This window comes from Salvelinus sp. IW2-2015, linkage group LG1 (genome assembly GCF_002910315.2).
Source record: "Salvelinus sp. IW2-2015 linkage group LG1, ASM291031v2, whole genome shotgun sequence".
In the NCBI taxonomy this organism is placed as follows: domain Eukaryota; kingdom Metazoa; phylum Chordata; class Actinopteri; order Salmoniformes; family Salmonidae; genus Salvelinus; species Salvelinus sp. IW2-2015.
In genome coordinates, this window is record NC_036838.1 from 57,107,683 (window position 1) to 57,125,256 (window position 17,574).

General features: G+C 41.3%; 1 protein-coding gene across 1 annotated transcript; it reads left to right on the top strand.

Annotated features, from left to right (window-relative positions):
* The first annotated feature begins 1,827 nt into the window (after positions 1–1,827).
* LOC111970742 (diphosphoinositol polyphosphate phosphohydrolase 1) lies at positions 1,828–17,219 on the top strand. Its single transcript, XM_023997509.2, has 5 exons — positions 1,828–2,099; positions 3,538–3,648; positions 15,999–16,043; positions 16,148–16,232; positions 16,355–17,219. The coding sequence occupies exons 1-5, from the start codon at positions 2,001–2,003 to the stop codon at positions 16,549–16,551; spliced, it is 537 nt and encodes a 178-aa protein (XP_023853277.1). The 5' UTR covers positions 1,828–2,000; the 3' UTR covers positions 16,552–17,219.
* Positions 17,220–17,574: the final 355 nt, after the last annotated feature.

The following is a 17,574-nucleotide window of genomic DNA, read 5'->3' on the forward strand; positions in this document are numbered from 1 at the left end:
CGGATTGAGTTTCACTGCATTAAAGTCCCCGGCCACTAGGAGCGCCACCTTTGAATGAGTGTTTTCCTGTTTGCTTAAGGCCATATACTATGGCCGTATAGAGCTCATTGAGTGTGGTCTTAGTGCCAGCATCGTTCTGCGGTGGTATATAGACAGCTATAAAAAATATAGATGTTAACACTCTTGGCAAATAGTGTGGTCTACAGCTTATCATGAGATACTCTACCTCAGGCGAGCAAAACCTTGAGACTTCCTTAGATTTCGTGCACCAGCTGTTGTTTACAAATATACATACGCCGTCACCCCTTGTCTTAGCAGAGGCCGCTGTTCTATCCTGTTGAAAAAGCTTAAAWCCCYCCKGCTGTATGTTAATCATGTCGTTGTWCAGACACGACTCGGTGAAACATAAGATATTACAGTTTTTTATGTCCTGTTGGTAGGATATACATGCTRGTAGTTTGTCTATTTTATTATCGATTGATTTTACATTGGCTAATAGGACCAATGGTAAAGGTAGATTACCCTCTCGGRGACAGAWCCTTACAAGGCACCAGGACTGTCGTCCACGATATCTCCGTKTTTTCCTCCTGCAAATGACGGYGATGAGGGCCCTGTCGGGCATCTGAAATAAATCTTTCCCGTCCAACTCGTTGAAGAAAAATATTCRCTCCAGTACGGGGTGAAAAATCACTGCCCTGATATCAAGAAGCTCTTTTCGGTCATAAGGTTCTCTCTGCAACTGGATCCTGGACTTCCTGACAGGCCGGCCCCTGGTGGTGATGGTAGGCAACAACACATCCGCCACGCTGACCTTCAACACGAGGGTCACTCAGTGGTGCGTGCTTAGTCCCCTCCTGTACTACTTAAGGACTTTTTGGAGGTATCTGTACTTTACTTTACTATAAAAAAAAATTGGACTACTTTTACTTTTACTTCACTCCATTCCTAAAGAGAATAATGTACTTTTTACTCCATACATTTTCTCTGACATCCAAAAGAACTAGTTACATTTTMAATGCTTAGCAGGACAGGAAGATGGCCCAATTCACACACTTATCAAGAGAACATCCCTGGCGTGTCTCTGATCTGACGGACTCACTAAAACACAAATGCTTTGTTTGTAAATTATGTCTGAGTGTTGGAGTACGTACGGTCCTGCCTATTTGTTAAAAGAAATTGTTAATGAATTACGTCGTCTGGTTTGCTTAATAATTTGAAATMATTTATATTTTTACTTTTAATGTGGTTGTGCAAATATACTTAACTATATTTAAAAACCAAAGACTTTTACTCAAGTAGTATTTTACTGGATGATTTTCACTTTTACTTGAGTGATTTTCTATTAAGGTATCTTTACTTTTACTCAAGTATGACAATTGGGTACTTTTTCCCACCACTGGTATAAGGTAATTGAGGTAGCTATGTACATATAGGTAGTGGTAGAGTGACTAAGCAACAGGATAGATCATAGACAGTAGCAGCAGTGTATGTGGTGACTGTGAAAGTGAGTATGCAACTAAGGTTTTAGAAGTGGGGGGACATAATAATAATTATTATTATTTTTAAAATTCAGTCGGATAAACGCTCCAAACAGCCTACCCGACCACTTGGAGGCGTCCGAGCAGTCGGGTGGGTTCTGCTCGGACGCACATGCAGGAACGCCCTGAATTGCGGCCCGCAATTGCGTCCTCCGCGAAACCAGCGTCATTTGCGTAAATTCTCTACTTAGTTTCGTTTTTTCGTAATTAGATGCGGTATTCCTCAAAATAAMATACGTAATATCCTAAAGCAAATTTCGTTCAAATGTGCCATGTTACGTTGATTACGCAGTTATCTTCATAATGGCGARCGTGCTGGAGAAGCGCCTATGCTTGTGAAAATGAAGCGAAGAAGTTATTTATTTTAATATAACGCCGGGGTTACCCATAGGAGGACGTTGCATCGAAGACAGCGGCTTTCCCAGTGTTTGAATTACAGTTTTGGTCCATTGGTAGCCCGAAATGATGAAGTTAAAGTTAAATCAAACCCGGACATACGATGGGGATGGCTACAAGAAGCGGGCCGCCTGTCTGTGCTTTAGGAGTGAAAGTGAAGAGGAGGTGAGGACGAGGATGCAGGGGTATAGAGTGGGCCGCAGTTCAGGAAAACCAAAATAGCTATACCTAYCTAGTGTTTGTCATTTGCTAATTGGGAAGGTAACTTAGCTAACTGTTAGCTACTGGTTTTGGTGTGTTGGTTTGTTTTGTTGAATCAGCGAACAGGTCGACCACCCAGGGATATCTAGCTAGTTAACGTTGTGATAGCTAGCCAAATGTTGAGCTAACTAACTAGCCAGCTAACTTGGTAGCTGGTAACTACAAAGAGTGTGCTATTTTATTATATCTAGCTAGCTAGTTAACTCGTTGCGGCTAACCAAACAGTACAAATATTACTAGCTAACGTTAGTTGCTTGCCACATTGTTGGTTACCTAGCTAGCTAGGCTAACTAACGCGAAGCCAATTAACGTTAGCTACGAGAGTAACATAATAACCAGTGCGCTAGCCAGCACTGTATCTTCTTGATATCTAGCTAACATATTGTTAATGCTAACTAACGTTAGCTAGTATATTTCTGGTTATAACGATCACTTTAAACACWATGAKAATCAATGTTTAGTAACATTGTCAATGGCTCAAAACTAGTATCGATTCGTCATTAAAATGAATTTAGCTAGCGCCAACTACTAGTTATTTAGCAACATTTGCTAGATGGATAGCTACCGTTAGCTAAATAGCTAGCTATGGGCCTCCCTTTGCTTGGATGGGACTAGCAACAGGTAACTTGACTGGAACTACCACGACCTAACCGTGCTTGTGATCGAACTAGCTACCTACCCAGTTATTCCTTCAATCTAGCTAACAAATCACTTGAATAAGTCTARTAGCTGTTTTATCTGGAGGTCAGCTAATAACCCATTGCATCACTCATATGACCCATATTATGGGTGCCAACCTGGCTAAAGACAAGTCAGTGTCACCAAACCATCTGTCATCACTGTCTGTGGTAATCCATGATTTATATTGCTCTACACACGCCATTGGTTGTAATGTTTCTTGCTTGTTTATGCGATGGAACTATGCCTAAATTATGCATGCATAATAACTATATGCATTAGGCCAGGGGTGTCAAGCTCATTCCATGGAGGGCCTAGTGTCTGCAGTTTTTTRCCTAATTCAATTAAGACCTAAACAACCAGGTGAGGGGAGTTCCTTACTAATTTGTGCCCTTAATGCATCAATCAAGTACAAGGGAGGAGCAAAAACTTGCATACACTTGACCCTCTGTGGAATTACTTTTGACACGTGCATTAGGCGATCTGTTCTTGCGAATGTCAGGTGTAATTTGAATATGACTGACGTTTTCATCAACACAGTAAAGAAGCGGGCCGTAGAGAAGTTGTCTCAACAACACGCTCTGCTGTGTTTACATTGAAACCTGAAACTCTGGATTTGGTGGTGCTCAATGCTGGTGCTCAATGCTGTATCCTCTTACTGCAGGTGCTGTTGGTGAGTAGTAGTCGGCATCCAGACAAGTGGATCGTCCCTGGTGGAGGGATGGAGCCAGAAGAGGAGCCCAATGTAGCTGCAGCACGAGAAGTCTGTGAAGAGGTTAGCTTCTTTCACTCTCATTTCATTGACTGTAATCATTCAAACTATATTCCCGCCCTGTATCCCCACATTTGAGGGAACCTGTAGGTGTCTTCCATAATTGTTATGGATATTGGAGATGTTGCTCTCTTTAGGTGTGGCTTTTGGGGTAGACATAATCAATGTTTTTTTTCCTGCAAACCACACCCCTTGATTACAAATGGCAACAAGTTGTTGAGATTTGCCCATGTGAGTAGGCTTTTTACCTTGATATAGCTTGTTGAAAGATCGCTCTTTAAGTTTTGAGTTGAACACATGTTAATCCATGTTGGTCAAAACACATCCYCTTTGGGCGGTGCAGTTGGTCTTGATCATACTCTGTTTGTGTACTGAAAAAATAAAGGCAACATCCACAGTAGCTAAGCAGACAAGAATGTTGGTGCCAAAGGAAGTTTGGCGACTAGTATTTTTTTTTACCTCCCGCTTCGGGCTAAATGTGTCAGTGTCGTTCATACATGCATAATCACGAAAWTCCTAGTTTTGAAAGCACCTGTTCACTGGAAGCAGTTCGGTGCCATTCCCCCCCCATGGACCTACCKCCTAGCAATTCAAGTTCTAGCCAATAAGCTTCAGCCCCTTGCCATTTGAGTGACAGCTAGCAAGATGCTCAAACAGCAGAGTGAGAGCAAAATGACATGGTACTATCTGCATATATGTGACGTAGTGTGCAACTTTTGGGGACCACTTTTGGCTCCTAGCGCTACTTTCAGAACTACTGGCTAAAAAGTATACAAAAGTACCAAAAAATCTCTTTAAAGAGATACTTCTGGATTTTGGCACTGAGGCCCTTAATCTACCTCCCCAGAGTCAGATGAACTCTGGATACCTTTTTTTTATGTCTGTCCAGTATTAAGGAAGTTAGGAGGTAGTTTCGTGAGCCAATGCTAACTAGGTTAGCGCAATGGCTGGAAGTCAATGTAGCCTATTTCGTATTTTCAACGTTGATGCCTAGTCACTGTAATTGAACCATGACGATTTAATATTTACATTTGAGCCCAGGGACTTTTCTTCACCGGGGGGGATGAAGAGGGTTTCTCTGTTGCCAAGTAGGGCCTCTCCAACTAAGAATTCGGTTTTAGAAAATAATCAGCAGATTCATTCTATTGGGAGGTATCCCATGTCATGATGTTTTAGAGCTGGCGATATGAACAAAAATCCATATTGCGATAAAACATTTTTAGATAACGATAAATAAGCGAGAAATTATGCATAATTATTTTMGGGGAGGTGCTAGAGCTGGGCGATATGGACAAAGTCATATTGCTATAAATGTAACTATTTTGCTCAATAACAATAAATACAACGTTTTAATGGACATTTACTTTACATTAGCAGCAGGGCTCTAGACAAAAATAACAGTGCCAAGTAAGATTACTGAGATGGTAGCCTATGATTTAACAAAGTAAGTTATTTCATCTAAAATATACAGGGAATGCATTATTGTTATGTGCAGCCTGGCAAAATAGGATCCAGAATTATCCAATTTTATTTTTGACTCTTCAAATAATTTTCGGACGTCTTTGTGCAGGCTAGCTATATTATTCACCACCTGATGAAGTGGGAAAATTATGATTTTGTTGTTCTATAGCCATGTAGGTTAATTAATTAATCTATCAGTAAATGTAGGCTAATGTRCTGCAAAAACTTTCCAGCGCTAGGCCTAGGCTACTTGATGTAGCATCTCAGAAAGTTGTCCAACAGCCAGACTGGGACGGGGCGTTTGATTTCACCACCTGATAGACAGTTTTTAGTGGGTCATTAGATGGAGAATAAAGAGCAGACTGAGCGCTGTACTCCAATCTAATTTTATTTGTCACATGTGCAGAATACAACGGGTGTGGACCTTGAAATGCAGTGAAATGCTTACTTACAAGCCCTTAACCAACAATGCAGTTCAAGAAATGGAGTTAATAAAATATTTACTAATTAAACTAAAGTTAAAAATAAAATAAAAAAAGTAACACAAGAACGAGGCTATATACAGGGGGTACCGGTACCAAGTCAATGTGTGGTGGTACTGGTTAGTAGGAGTAAAGTGACTAGGCATAGATAATAAACAGCAAGTAGCAGCAGTGTAAAAACCGGGAGGTGGGGGGGGTGCAATGTAAATAGTCCGGGTGGCCATTTGATTAATTGTTCAGCAGTCTTATTGTTCACAGCAGTCATCCCTCGCAGGATGCTAATATCATCTTTTACCCTGGCTGCTCACTGCTCAGTAAGTTAGACATAAGTCCAGCAGCTGAGCTGACATCTCTGGCTTGGCTTGCCCATTGATTTTCCATTGGGCACAGTGTTTTGTGTGTGTAGACATCACATCGGTAGCACAGTCTCTTAAGGTGTTGACTAGGGCTGAGATTTGCCAGGGACCTCAAAATACAATATCACGATACCTGCAGTGCCTTCAGCAAGTATTCACACCCCTTGACTTTTTCCYAATGTTGTTGTTACACCCTGAATGGATTAAATTGCTTACACATAATACCCTATAATGTTAAAGTGGAATAATGAATTACATTTTTATTTTTGACTGATTTAATTAAATGAAAAGCTGAAATATCTTCAACCCCTTTGTTATGGCAAGCCTAAATAAGTTAAGGAATATAAATGTGCTTACTAAATCACATACTTGCCCTCTGTGTGCGATAATAGTGTTTAATGTGTTTTTTTTTTAATGACTACCTCATCTCTGTACCCAACAAATACAATTATCTGTAAGGACCCTCAGTCGAGCAGTGAATTTTAAACACAGATTCAACCACAAAGACCGGGGAGGTTTTCCAATGCCTCGCTAAGAAAGGCACCTATGGGCCTATGGGTAGATGGGTTAAAACAAAAGCAGACATTTAATATCCCTTTGAGTATGGTGAAGTTATTAATTAATTAATTACACTTTGGATGGTGTATCAATACACCGCCACTACAAAGATGCAGTCGTCCTTCCTAACTCAGTTGCCGTAGAGCAAACTGGGGTACGCCAAATAAAAATGTGATACATGTTTTTTTTTAAACATTGTTATTATAATTCTTTCCTCCACAATTTCAGCTGTATTCATTGACCTGGCCAAGGCTTTCGACTCTGTCAATCACCACATTCTTATTGGCAAACTCAACAGCCTTGGATTCTCAAATTACTGCCTCGCCTGGTTCACCAACCACTTCTCAGACAGAGTTCGGTGTGTCAAATCGGAGMGCCTGTTGTCCGGACCTCTGGCAGTCTCTATGGGGGTACCACAGGGTTCAATCCTCGGGCCAACTCTTTTCTCTGTATACATCAATGATGTCGCTCTTGCTGCTGGTGAGTCTCTGATCCACTTCTACGCAGACGACACCATTCTGTATACTTCTGGCCCTTCTTTGGACACTGTGTTAACCAACCTCGAGACGAGCTTCAATGCCATACAACTCTCCTTCCGTGGCCTCCAACTGCTCTTAAATGCAAGTAAAACTAAATGCATGCTCTTCAACCGATCGCTGCCCACACCTGCCCGCCCYTCCAGCATCACTACTCCGGACGGTTCTGACTTAGAATATGTGGACAACTACAAATACCTAGATGTCTGGTTAGACTATAAAATCTCCTTCTAGACTCACATTAAGCATCTCTAATCCAAAATTAAATCTAGAATTGGCTTCCTATTTCGCAACAAAGCATCCTTCACTCATGTTGCCAAACATACCTTCGTAAAACTGACTATCCTACCGATCCTTGACTTCYGCGATGTCATTTACAAAATAGCCTGCATCSAATTTGCTGAGTAGAGTGTTGGAGGCTATCACAGTGCCATCTGTTTTGTCACCAAAGCCCCATATACTACCCACCACTGCGACCTGTATGRTCTCGTTGGCTTGCCCTCGCTTCATATTCAAATCAAAGTTTATTTGTCACGTGCGCCGAATACAACAGGCTCTAACCAATAGTGGAGTGGAGACAAATCCACTCGCTCCAGGTCATTGATAAGTCTCTGCTAGGTAAASCCCTGCCTTATCTCAGCTCACTGGTCACCATAGCAGCACCCACCCGTAGCACGCGCTCCAGCAGGTATATTTCACTGGTCACCCCCAAAGCCAATTCCTCCTTCGGCCGCCTTTCCGTCCAGTTCTCTGCTGCCAATGACTGGAACGAACTGCAAAAATCACTGAAGCTGGAGACTCATATCTCCCTCACTAGCTTTAAGCACCAGCTGTCAGAGCAGTTCACAGATCACTGCARGTGTACATAGCCCATCCAACTACCTCATCCCCATACTGTTATTTTATTTTGCTCCTTTGCACCCCAGTATCTCTACTTGCACACTCATCTTCTGCACATCTTTCACTCGTGTTTAACTGCTATATTGGAATTATTTCGCCACTATGGCCTTACCTCCTTTATCCTACCTCATTTGCACACACTGTATATAGACTTTTTCTATTGAATTATTGACTGTATGTTTATTCCATGTGTAACTCTGTGTTGTTGTTTGTGTCGCACTGCTTTGCTTTATCTTGGCCTGGTTGCAGTTGTAAATGAGAACTTGTTCTCAACTAGCCCAACCGTGAAATAAAAAATGTAATAAAGTTTTTAAAAAATCAAACAGTCCATTTATATTTTCCAATGGAGCTATACATTTGGGTGAGGTTTTTTCTCYCCTGAGTAGCCTCGTTTCACTGCCCAAAAATACAATTAAACCATCTGGTGTAGAGCGAAATAACAACACAATGTCAAATACAGGTAGCCTAGTCAAATAATTAACATCCAATCACATTAACCGTTACTCTCTCGCAGGAATTCCACTAACGGTCCGTATGTAGCCAAATGTAGCTGCTGCTCATTCCATTTGCTCAAAAATTTATAAATTGTTTTTTTTTTTTAAGTAAGGCCCACGTCCATAGACACATACCAGCTCTACTGGTAGTACTGCTACTACCAGCAGTACTGCACCTGTCGATGACACAAGTTGTTCTGCTTCCACGAGCACATCCAATGCTATCATTAGTAGTTCTACATTTGTCGTTAGCCCAGCTAGCATGGACACTGACAGTTGGGAATTTGATGCAYCCGAAGAGCTACTGCCCCCTTACCCGGGAAAGCACTGAACAACAGACGYGAACGTTGGACCATCGAAGAGGCGCAAATATTATGAGAACTACATTGATTTGGGGTTCACTTATATTGGGAGTAGTGCCTTTCCTCAGCCACAGTGTGTTATATGTGCAAAAGTACTATCTCACAACTTGATGAAACCTTGACTCTTGCGCAGACATTTAGAAACAAAATATGCCCATTTGAAAAATAAGCCACGGGAGTTTTTTGAGCGAGAATTAAGACTACTTTCGAGTAGTAAGACATGTATAAAAGCAATAGGTGCCATTTAATAAGAAGGGGCTAGAAGCGTCTTATATGGTGAGCTACCGAGTGGCTAGGKCAGGGAAGTCCCATACTATCGTGGAGGACGTAATTATTCCTGCTGCCGCGGATATGGCTGGGACAAGGCTGGGGGAAATGGCCAAAAAAACAATAGACAATGCCATCATCAAACGGCACTGTTTCACGACGCATCAGTGACATGGCAGGAGATGTTTTGAAACAATTACTGCTTCGCATACAAGCTAGTGAATTTTATGCATTACAGCTGGATGAGTCAACAGGCGTGGTGGGCCTGGCACAGCTCCTGGTATATGTCTGTTACATTTATGGGGGGGTTCAATTAAGAAAGACATCCTCTTCTGCAAACCACTGGAAACRAGGACAACAGGATAGGATATTTATAAAGTACTGGACAGCTTTGTGACATCAAATGGGCTTTGGTGGTCAAGATGTGTTGGTATCTGTACTGATGGTGCAAAAGCCATGACAGGGAGACCTAGTGGAGTGGTAATGRGRGTGCAAGCAGTTGCTCACGACGCCACTTGGGTACACTGCAGCATCCACCMMGAGGCTCTTGCTGCCAAGGGAATGCCTGACAGCTTGAAAGARGTTTTGGACACTACAGTGAAAATGGTTAATTTTGTTAAAGCAAGGCCCCTGAACTTARATGTATTTTCTGCACTATGCAATGATATGGGCAGCGACCATGTAACGCTTTTACAACATACAGAAGTGCGCTGGTTATCAAGGGGCAAAGTATTGACACGTTTTTTTTATTTTTTATTGAGAGACGAGCTTAAAGTTTTCTTTACTGACCATAATTTTCACTTGTCTGACCGCTTGCATGATGATGAGTTTCTCACACGACTGGCCTATCTGGGTGATGTTTTTTCTCGCCTGAATAATCTGAATCTAGGATTACAGGGACTCTCAGCAACTATATTCAATGTGCGGGACAAAATMAAGGATARGATTTCAGAATTTGGAGCTCTTCTCTGTCTGCATTAACAAGGACTCAAGCTTATGGACAATGTCAAATGTGATATAGCACTTGAGAGTTGGTTGTGTAATTACGCAGGTACTTTCCCGAAYCTGATGACACAACTGGATTCGTTATCCCTGTGATGCCCTGCCTCCAGTCCACTTACCTATATCTGAACAAGAGAGCCTCATTGAAATTGCTACAAGTGGTTCTGTGAAAATTTTACTTAATCAGAAGCCCCTGACAGATTTCTGGATTGGGCTGCGCTCAGAGTATCCTGCCTTGTCAAATCCCGCTGTTAAGACACTGATGCCCTTTGCAACATTTACATTTACATTTAAGTCATTTAGCAGACGCTCTTATCCAGAGCAACTTACAAATTGGTGCATTCACCTTATGATATCCAGTGGAACAACCACTTTACAATAGTGCATAGTACTAGGGCTAGGCGATATGACCATATGTATCGTGTGACGATAGACGTTTTTCTATCGTTTCATATTGTTTGTTTCATTGTGTCGCAAATCACACTCTTTACGGCAATATTTTTTGTCAATTGGACGACGCTTTGCCTTCTTCCACACGTGCCATGTGGAAGGAAATTTGCAACACAAACAAACATGGAGGAGAGTGAACATGGCAGGGAGACACGGAGCTCGTACCTAAAAGGGATACTTCGGTCGCATGGATGTGGTTTGGTATGAAAAGTCTGACACAGACCAGAAAACCGTCCTTGCAAAATATTCCGCAGGCCGTCCCGACAACAGGCTCAAACACCACTAACCTCTTACCACCTATGCAAGAATCATGCGAAACAGTACGGAGAGAGTCTACGGAGAGACCCAAAAAGTACAGTAGAGTGCTCAAAACAAAACCCCCGACTCTGTATTTTTGCCCGCGGCACCCCATATGTCAACGAATCGCGAAGATGGAACGAGATAACCGCTGCCGTTACAGATACATCTGCAAAGAAATGGCCCCGTTTTACACGGTCGAGAAACGGGGGTTACGTGAGTTGGTGCTAACCCTCAACCCAAGATACCAAATGCAAATTGATATGTGACACGTATAATGCCAAAATAACATGCAAAACTGGCAAGCCCCCAAAAATATAAATATTTATTTTTAGGCCTATATTTATTTTGTTTGCAACATAGTGTTTTCTATTTACCCCTTTTAGATTTTATACATTAATATTTTGTTACATGCTTAATTGAACATTTGCACAAAGGTTCTAAATAAAAGGGGAAATAATAGTGGTCTAAGGCACTGCAGTGCTAGCTGTGCCACCAGAGATTCTGGYTTCGAYCCCAGGCTCTGTCGCAGCCGGCCGCGACCGGGAGAACCATGGGGCGGCGCACAATTGGCCCAGCGTCGGGGACCATGCTAGAATGAAATCCATAGCCCTACTGTCGCCAACAGCACCTTGCTCAGTCAATCCCACAGCCATAGCAACCACTGCCCATAAACACTAATGGAAATCATTTGTATTTTTTATTCACATCAAGATATTGTTTTTGTGCTAGTTTGCTGTGCCTGCACCAGAACTCAAGTATATGTCATAGCTTGTTCTCTATCTTCTTTTTAAATACGGAGCCAATTTGTTTTCAGTACTTTTATTCCCATGGCTGATCAACRCATTTTCTCATGGCTCTRTTGTCCCTCTGCAGCAGACATATGGTGAGCAATATGTTTTGTCATACCGACCTTATGCCATACCGGGATATTCGGTAATACCGACACTGAAGATAAGGGGTGCTGTTTTCAAACCCCACTGATGCTCTGTAATCCGAAGGTTAGCAATGCTAACAAGTACATGTAAAATGCGAACTAAATGCTAACAATTTTATATTAAAAATATTTTCTAGAGTTTCTGACCTAAACTATACAAGTAACTAAAAAATGCTATTAACAGTTTGCTGCACGCACAAAAACAATATTAGCCAGCAAGGCTCTTGATCCAGGATGGGATTCTCTGTTACCAAGTGAATGCTTGATTTTTGAAAGAAGCTAGATAGCAACTAGCTACTGAATGAGCAAACCAAAGGCACAACTGCAGAGCATTTAGCACATTTTAGACAGTTAATTTAATAGTTATAAGATATCTAGCTGGCAAACATTTAGTTGTGAATTCCATACTGTAATTAGATTGCCTGGCGCATGCTGCCCAACAGTGAGTGACTCACAAGGCTCCGGTCTCGGCGTAGTGTGCCTGTAAACAAACACCATGTGACACGTGACTATTAAAAGCTTCATAATAATGTGACCGCTGAAATGAAGAACGCAACGTTCTTCATCCCCTAAGGTATTGCGCAAGTTGACTGCAGGCATTTACTTAAAGTAGCTATGAACATTGAATTGTATTAAACATTTCAAAGAAAGAGTTAACGGTATTGAAAAAAACATCCCGTGGCTTTTTACAAATACCCCCGGTATACGTTATACCGCCCAATCTATAGGCAAGTGCCTTCCAAAAGTATCAAACTGAGTCAATCCATCTCCAGTGCTGCTGCTGGTTTAAACCTCATAGTGCACTCCGTTGTAATCGGTCATAACCCTCACTCTAATTCTGATGGCTATTTGACAAACCACCCAGCTTCTTATGCTGCGTGGTTTGGAGTCCGGCCAGGACTGAAAGTCATAAGAACAGGTCAAGGGTTATGGATCGTAGTAGTGATTGGGAGGGAGGGGGTCGATGCAGTTACATATCGGGATATAATTTGACGATAATGTCAAACAAATTGACTCCGTTTTCTTTCTTTTTTTTAAGATGAAAAACAAAATATATTGGGCTCCCGAGTGGCGCAGCAGTCTAAGGCACTGCATCTCAGTSCTAGAGGCGTCACTACAGACACCCTGGTTCGAATCCAGGCTCTATCACAACCGGCTGTGATTGGGCGGCGCACAATTGGCACAGCGTCGTCCGGGTTTCACCGGTGTAGACCGTCATTGTAAATAAGAATTTGTTCTTAACTGACTTGCCTAGTTAAAGGTTACATTTTAAAAAAAATGTCAGTTTGTTTTCCGCACTGATTTCCATGACTGATCAAAACTGTTTTCTCATGGCTCTCTTGTCTCTCTGCAGCAGACATATGGTGAGCAATATGTTTAGAACGTCGAATCACAATATCGAATCATAATACATTTAGAATCGCAATYCATATCGTATGATCACCAAAGTATTGTAATAATATCGTATCGGGAGGTCCCTGGCAATTCCCAGCCCTAGATAGTCAAACTACAGTGTCCACATCCACTCGTCCTCAACTGACCTGACCCAGCAGAGTCCAAATAGACTGGAATGCAGCTCTAATGCTCATGTTCTTCACTCACGTTCTCATTATGATGCGGAGGGTGGCCATTTTTGATTAGAGGAGGTGGTTGAGAGTAGAGGTCGYCCGATTATGATTTTTCAACGCCGATACCGATTATTGGAGGGCCAAAAAAAAGCCGATGCCGATTTATTTTTTATAATGTATTTGTAATGATGACAATTACAACAATACTGAATGAACACTTATCTTAATTTAATATAATACATCAATAAAATCAATTTAGCCTCAAATAAATAATGAAACATGTTCAATTTGGTTTGAATAATGCAAAAACAAAGTGTTGAAGAAAGTAAAAGTGCAATATGTGCCATGTAAGAAAGCTAATGTTTAAGTTCCTTGCTCAGAACATGAGAACATATGCAAGCTAAGTGGTCCTTTTAACATGAGTCTTCAATATTCCAGGTAAGAAGTTTTAGGTTGTAGTTATTATGATTATAGGACTATTCTCTCTCTACGATTTCTATTTCATATACCTTTGACTATTGGATGTTCTTATAGGCACTTTAGTATTGCCAGTGTAACAGTATAGCTTCCATCCCTCTCCTCGCCGCTACCTGTGCTCGAACCAGGAACACATCAACAACAGCCACCCTCGAAGCAGCGTTACCCATGCAGAGCAAGGGGAACAACTACTCCAAGTCTCAGAGCGAGGGACGTTTGAAACACTATTAGAGCGCAACCCGCTAACTAGCTAGCCATTTCACATCGGTTACACCAGCCTAATCTCGGGAGTTGATAGACTTGAATTCAGATCACAGCAGAGCTGCTGGCAAAACGCACAAAGTGCTGTTCGAATGAATGCTTACGACCTTAGCTGGTCCCCACCATCGCTCAGTCAGACTGCTCTATCAAATCATAGACTTAATTATAACATAATAACACACAGAAATASGAGCCGTAGGTCATTAATATGGTCGAATCCGGAAACTATAATCTCAAACAAAACATTTATTKTTTCAGTGAAATACGGAACCGTTCCGTATTTTATCTAACGGGTGGCATCCATGAGTCTAAATATTCCTGTTACATTGCACAACCTTCAATGTTGTCATAATTACGTAAAATTCTGGCAAATTAGTTCGCAAAGAGCCAGGCGGCACAAACTGTTGCATATACCCTGACTCTGCGTGCAATGAACGCAAGAGAAATGACACAATTTCACCTGGTTAATYTTGCCTGCTAACCTGGATTTATTTTAGCTAAATTTGCAGGTTTAAAAATATATACTTGTGTATTGATTTTAAGAAAGGCATTGATGTTTATGGTTAAGTACACATTGGAGCAATGACAGTCATTGATTGATTGTTTTTTTAAAGATAAGTTTAATGCTAGCTAGCAACTTACCTTAGCTTACTGCATTCGCTAACAGGCAGGCTCTTCGTGGAGTGCAATGTWATCAGGTGTTAGAGCATTGGACTAGTTAACTGTAAGGTTGCAAGATTGAATCCCCTGAGCTGACAAGGTTAAAAATCTGTCGTTCTGCCCCGTTGTTCCTAGGCCGTCATTGAAAATAAGAATGTGTTCTTAACTGACTTGCCTAGTTAAATAAAGATTTTTTTTTAAATTAATTAATTTTAAAATTTTAAAAAATCGGCAAATCGGCACCTAAAAATACCGATTTCCGATTGTTATGAAAACTTGAAATRGGCCCTAATTAATCGGCCATTCCGATTTAATCGGTCGACCTCTAGTTGAGAGGAACTGAAGTCTAATCTTAATAATTAGGCCTAGGCTATCCAAACCCTGCCTATTCACCAGTCAGCCCAGTGGTGGTCTTCCCCATATTATCTGGTTGAAGGCATGAAGAGTGTGGGATTGATACTGGGSTATACTGCCTATGGGGTCCAGGTTTATTAATAGGCTGAAACTGGAACCTGAAGAAGATACATACTGCTGGCATCCCCTAGTAATATATAAACCTGGCCCAGTACCCCTCAGTCTCTGGGAGTCGTGTACAAAACGCCTTAAACACATTCTCATATCTCCCTCACTAACTTTAAGCATCAGCTGTCAGAGCAGCTTACAGATAATTGSACCTGTACATAGCTCATCTGTAAATAGCCCACCCAACTKCCTCATCCCCATATTGTTGTTTATTTATTTTGCTCCTTTGCACCCCAGTATCTCTAKTTGCACGTTCATTTTCTGCTCATCTATCACTCCACTGTTTAATTGCTGAATTGTAATTATTTCGCCACWATGGCCTATTTATTGCCGTACCTCCCTAATCTTACTTCATTTGCACACATTGTATATACGCTTTTCTGTTGTGTTATTGACTGTACGTTTGTTTATTCCATGTGTTACTCTGTGTTCTTTGTGTTGCACTGCTTTGCTTTATCTTGGCCAGGTCGCAGTTGTAAATGAGAATTTGTTCTCAACTGGCCTACCTGGTTAAATATATATTTTTAAGGTGTGAACTTTGGTGCGTTGAGGTACTGCTGTGTGCCGTTTTTGATGTATTAGGATAATTGTGTGAAAGATGATTTTTGAAAGGCATCTTCAGAACATATTGTAGCACAGGCTACACAACTAATTCATCGCTCATTACTGCAGTGACACAGGCCCTTAAGATTGAAAGAATGATGTATTAGTTCCTTAGATATGTGTGTTGATTCGCTTCCTTGTTTGTTTTTTTGTTCAACAGGCAGGTGTGAAGGGGACTTTAGGTCGCCTAGTTGGAATTTTTGAGGTGAGTTTATGACCTTACTAGGCATGCTTAATGTGATTTGGGAGTGGAGAGAAATATTGACTTTGTTCTGAATTTTTAAAAGATAGTTAATATATATCTTACAGAACCGAGAGAGGAAYCACAGAACCTACGTCTACATTCTTATCGTAACTGAGGTCCTGCAAGATTGGGAGGACTCTGTCAACATTGGTGAGTGGCTTTCATTTTTAAATCTGATTACACTAGATTGTTTGAATTCTGGTTATAGTTGTCTCATGTTTGTCTTAACTTGTGRTTAACTTAAATGGTGTCTGTTCATGTTCCTTTAACAGGGAGAAAAAGGGATTGGTTTAAAATAGACGATGCCATACAAGTGTTGCAGTGTCACAAGCCTGTGCAGGCCACCTACTTCGAGCCTCTCAAGGAAGGTTGCCTGACCAGCAACGGGACGCCCCTGGTGGCCACGATAGGCGGAGAACTCTCACCCACCTACAACATCAACCAGAGCTCTGTGTCGGGTATCAGATAACTAAAACACAACGCTGACACAACCCCCAGGAGCTCTCGCCACCACTCTCTCTCTTACTTCTATTATTTTTATCTCAAATACCAACATGGGTTGCCTTGCCAACTCTTTTGTGCCAGAGTTGTGGCGCAGACTTGACAGGTGTTGGGTGAAGATTCTGAAACACTTTGTAAATGTAATTTTTGACCCTTTTTGTTATTATTGTATTGAAAATTGCATGAAYCATCCCTCACTCCCCCATTCTACTACCTTAACGCGCCCTTAGCGTGGTGTTTATTGAATGCAAGAACTACTTTTTACTGTTGTGATGTAAAAGTGTATACTTAGTGCTTAAGCTCAAGGCTTTCAATGGTATTTTATGTCTTTTGGTTATTTTCTGTGAATGAATGTGGCCAAGAGTGTTCCCTCTTGAGTATAGGGAATTCGAGCCCGACCGTTGTTTTTTTTGGGTCCGATTCAGATTTCTTTTGGGGGGTAAAACGTGCCGATATACAGTTTTACAGCTGGGAAGTGAGTGTTGTTTTTTCCCCCACACTGAATTCTTATAAATTACCATCCAAGAGAGCAGTTGTTCAATAACTATGCCTCTAATGTTGATTTCATACATTGTGATAATGACCCATCATGAGAATGGCGGCAAGTGTTCAGATCAGCATGAGATTCCCATTTTTCATCTTATTTATTGAATATCGGTGGAATTTTCTTCCGATAGTGGTAAAAGGCCAATATCTGCCGACAATATCGGTGAACTGATATATCGGTCGGCCTCAATAGAAAATGTTCTCTGTATCTGAATGGACAGATTGTGGAAAGGTTCTTGTTTTGCATGAGCACTGGTATGTTTTGTCTTACACATTGGGGTGACCTGACACTGATTGTGCAGCAATTGTGMTAACCAAGGTCTTTGAATTATCTTCATTTAGCTCTGTATTGTGGTTATTGGTGTTAATATTTTMCAGGTTTCATTCGAAAGACTAGGCCCTTTTCTACATGGAGTTATGACCCGATTGTCAAGTGTACATTTWC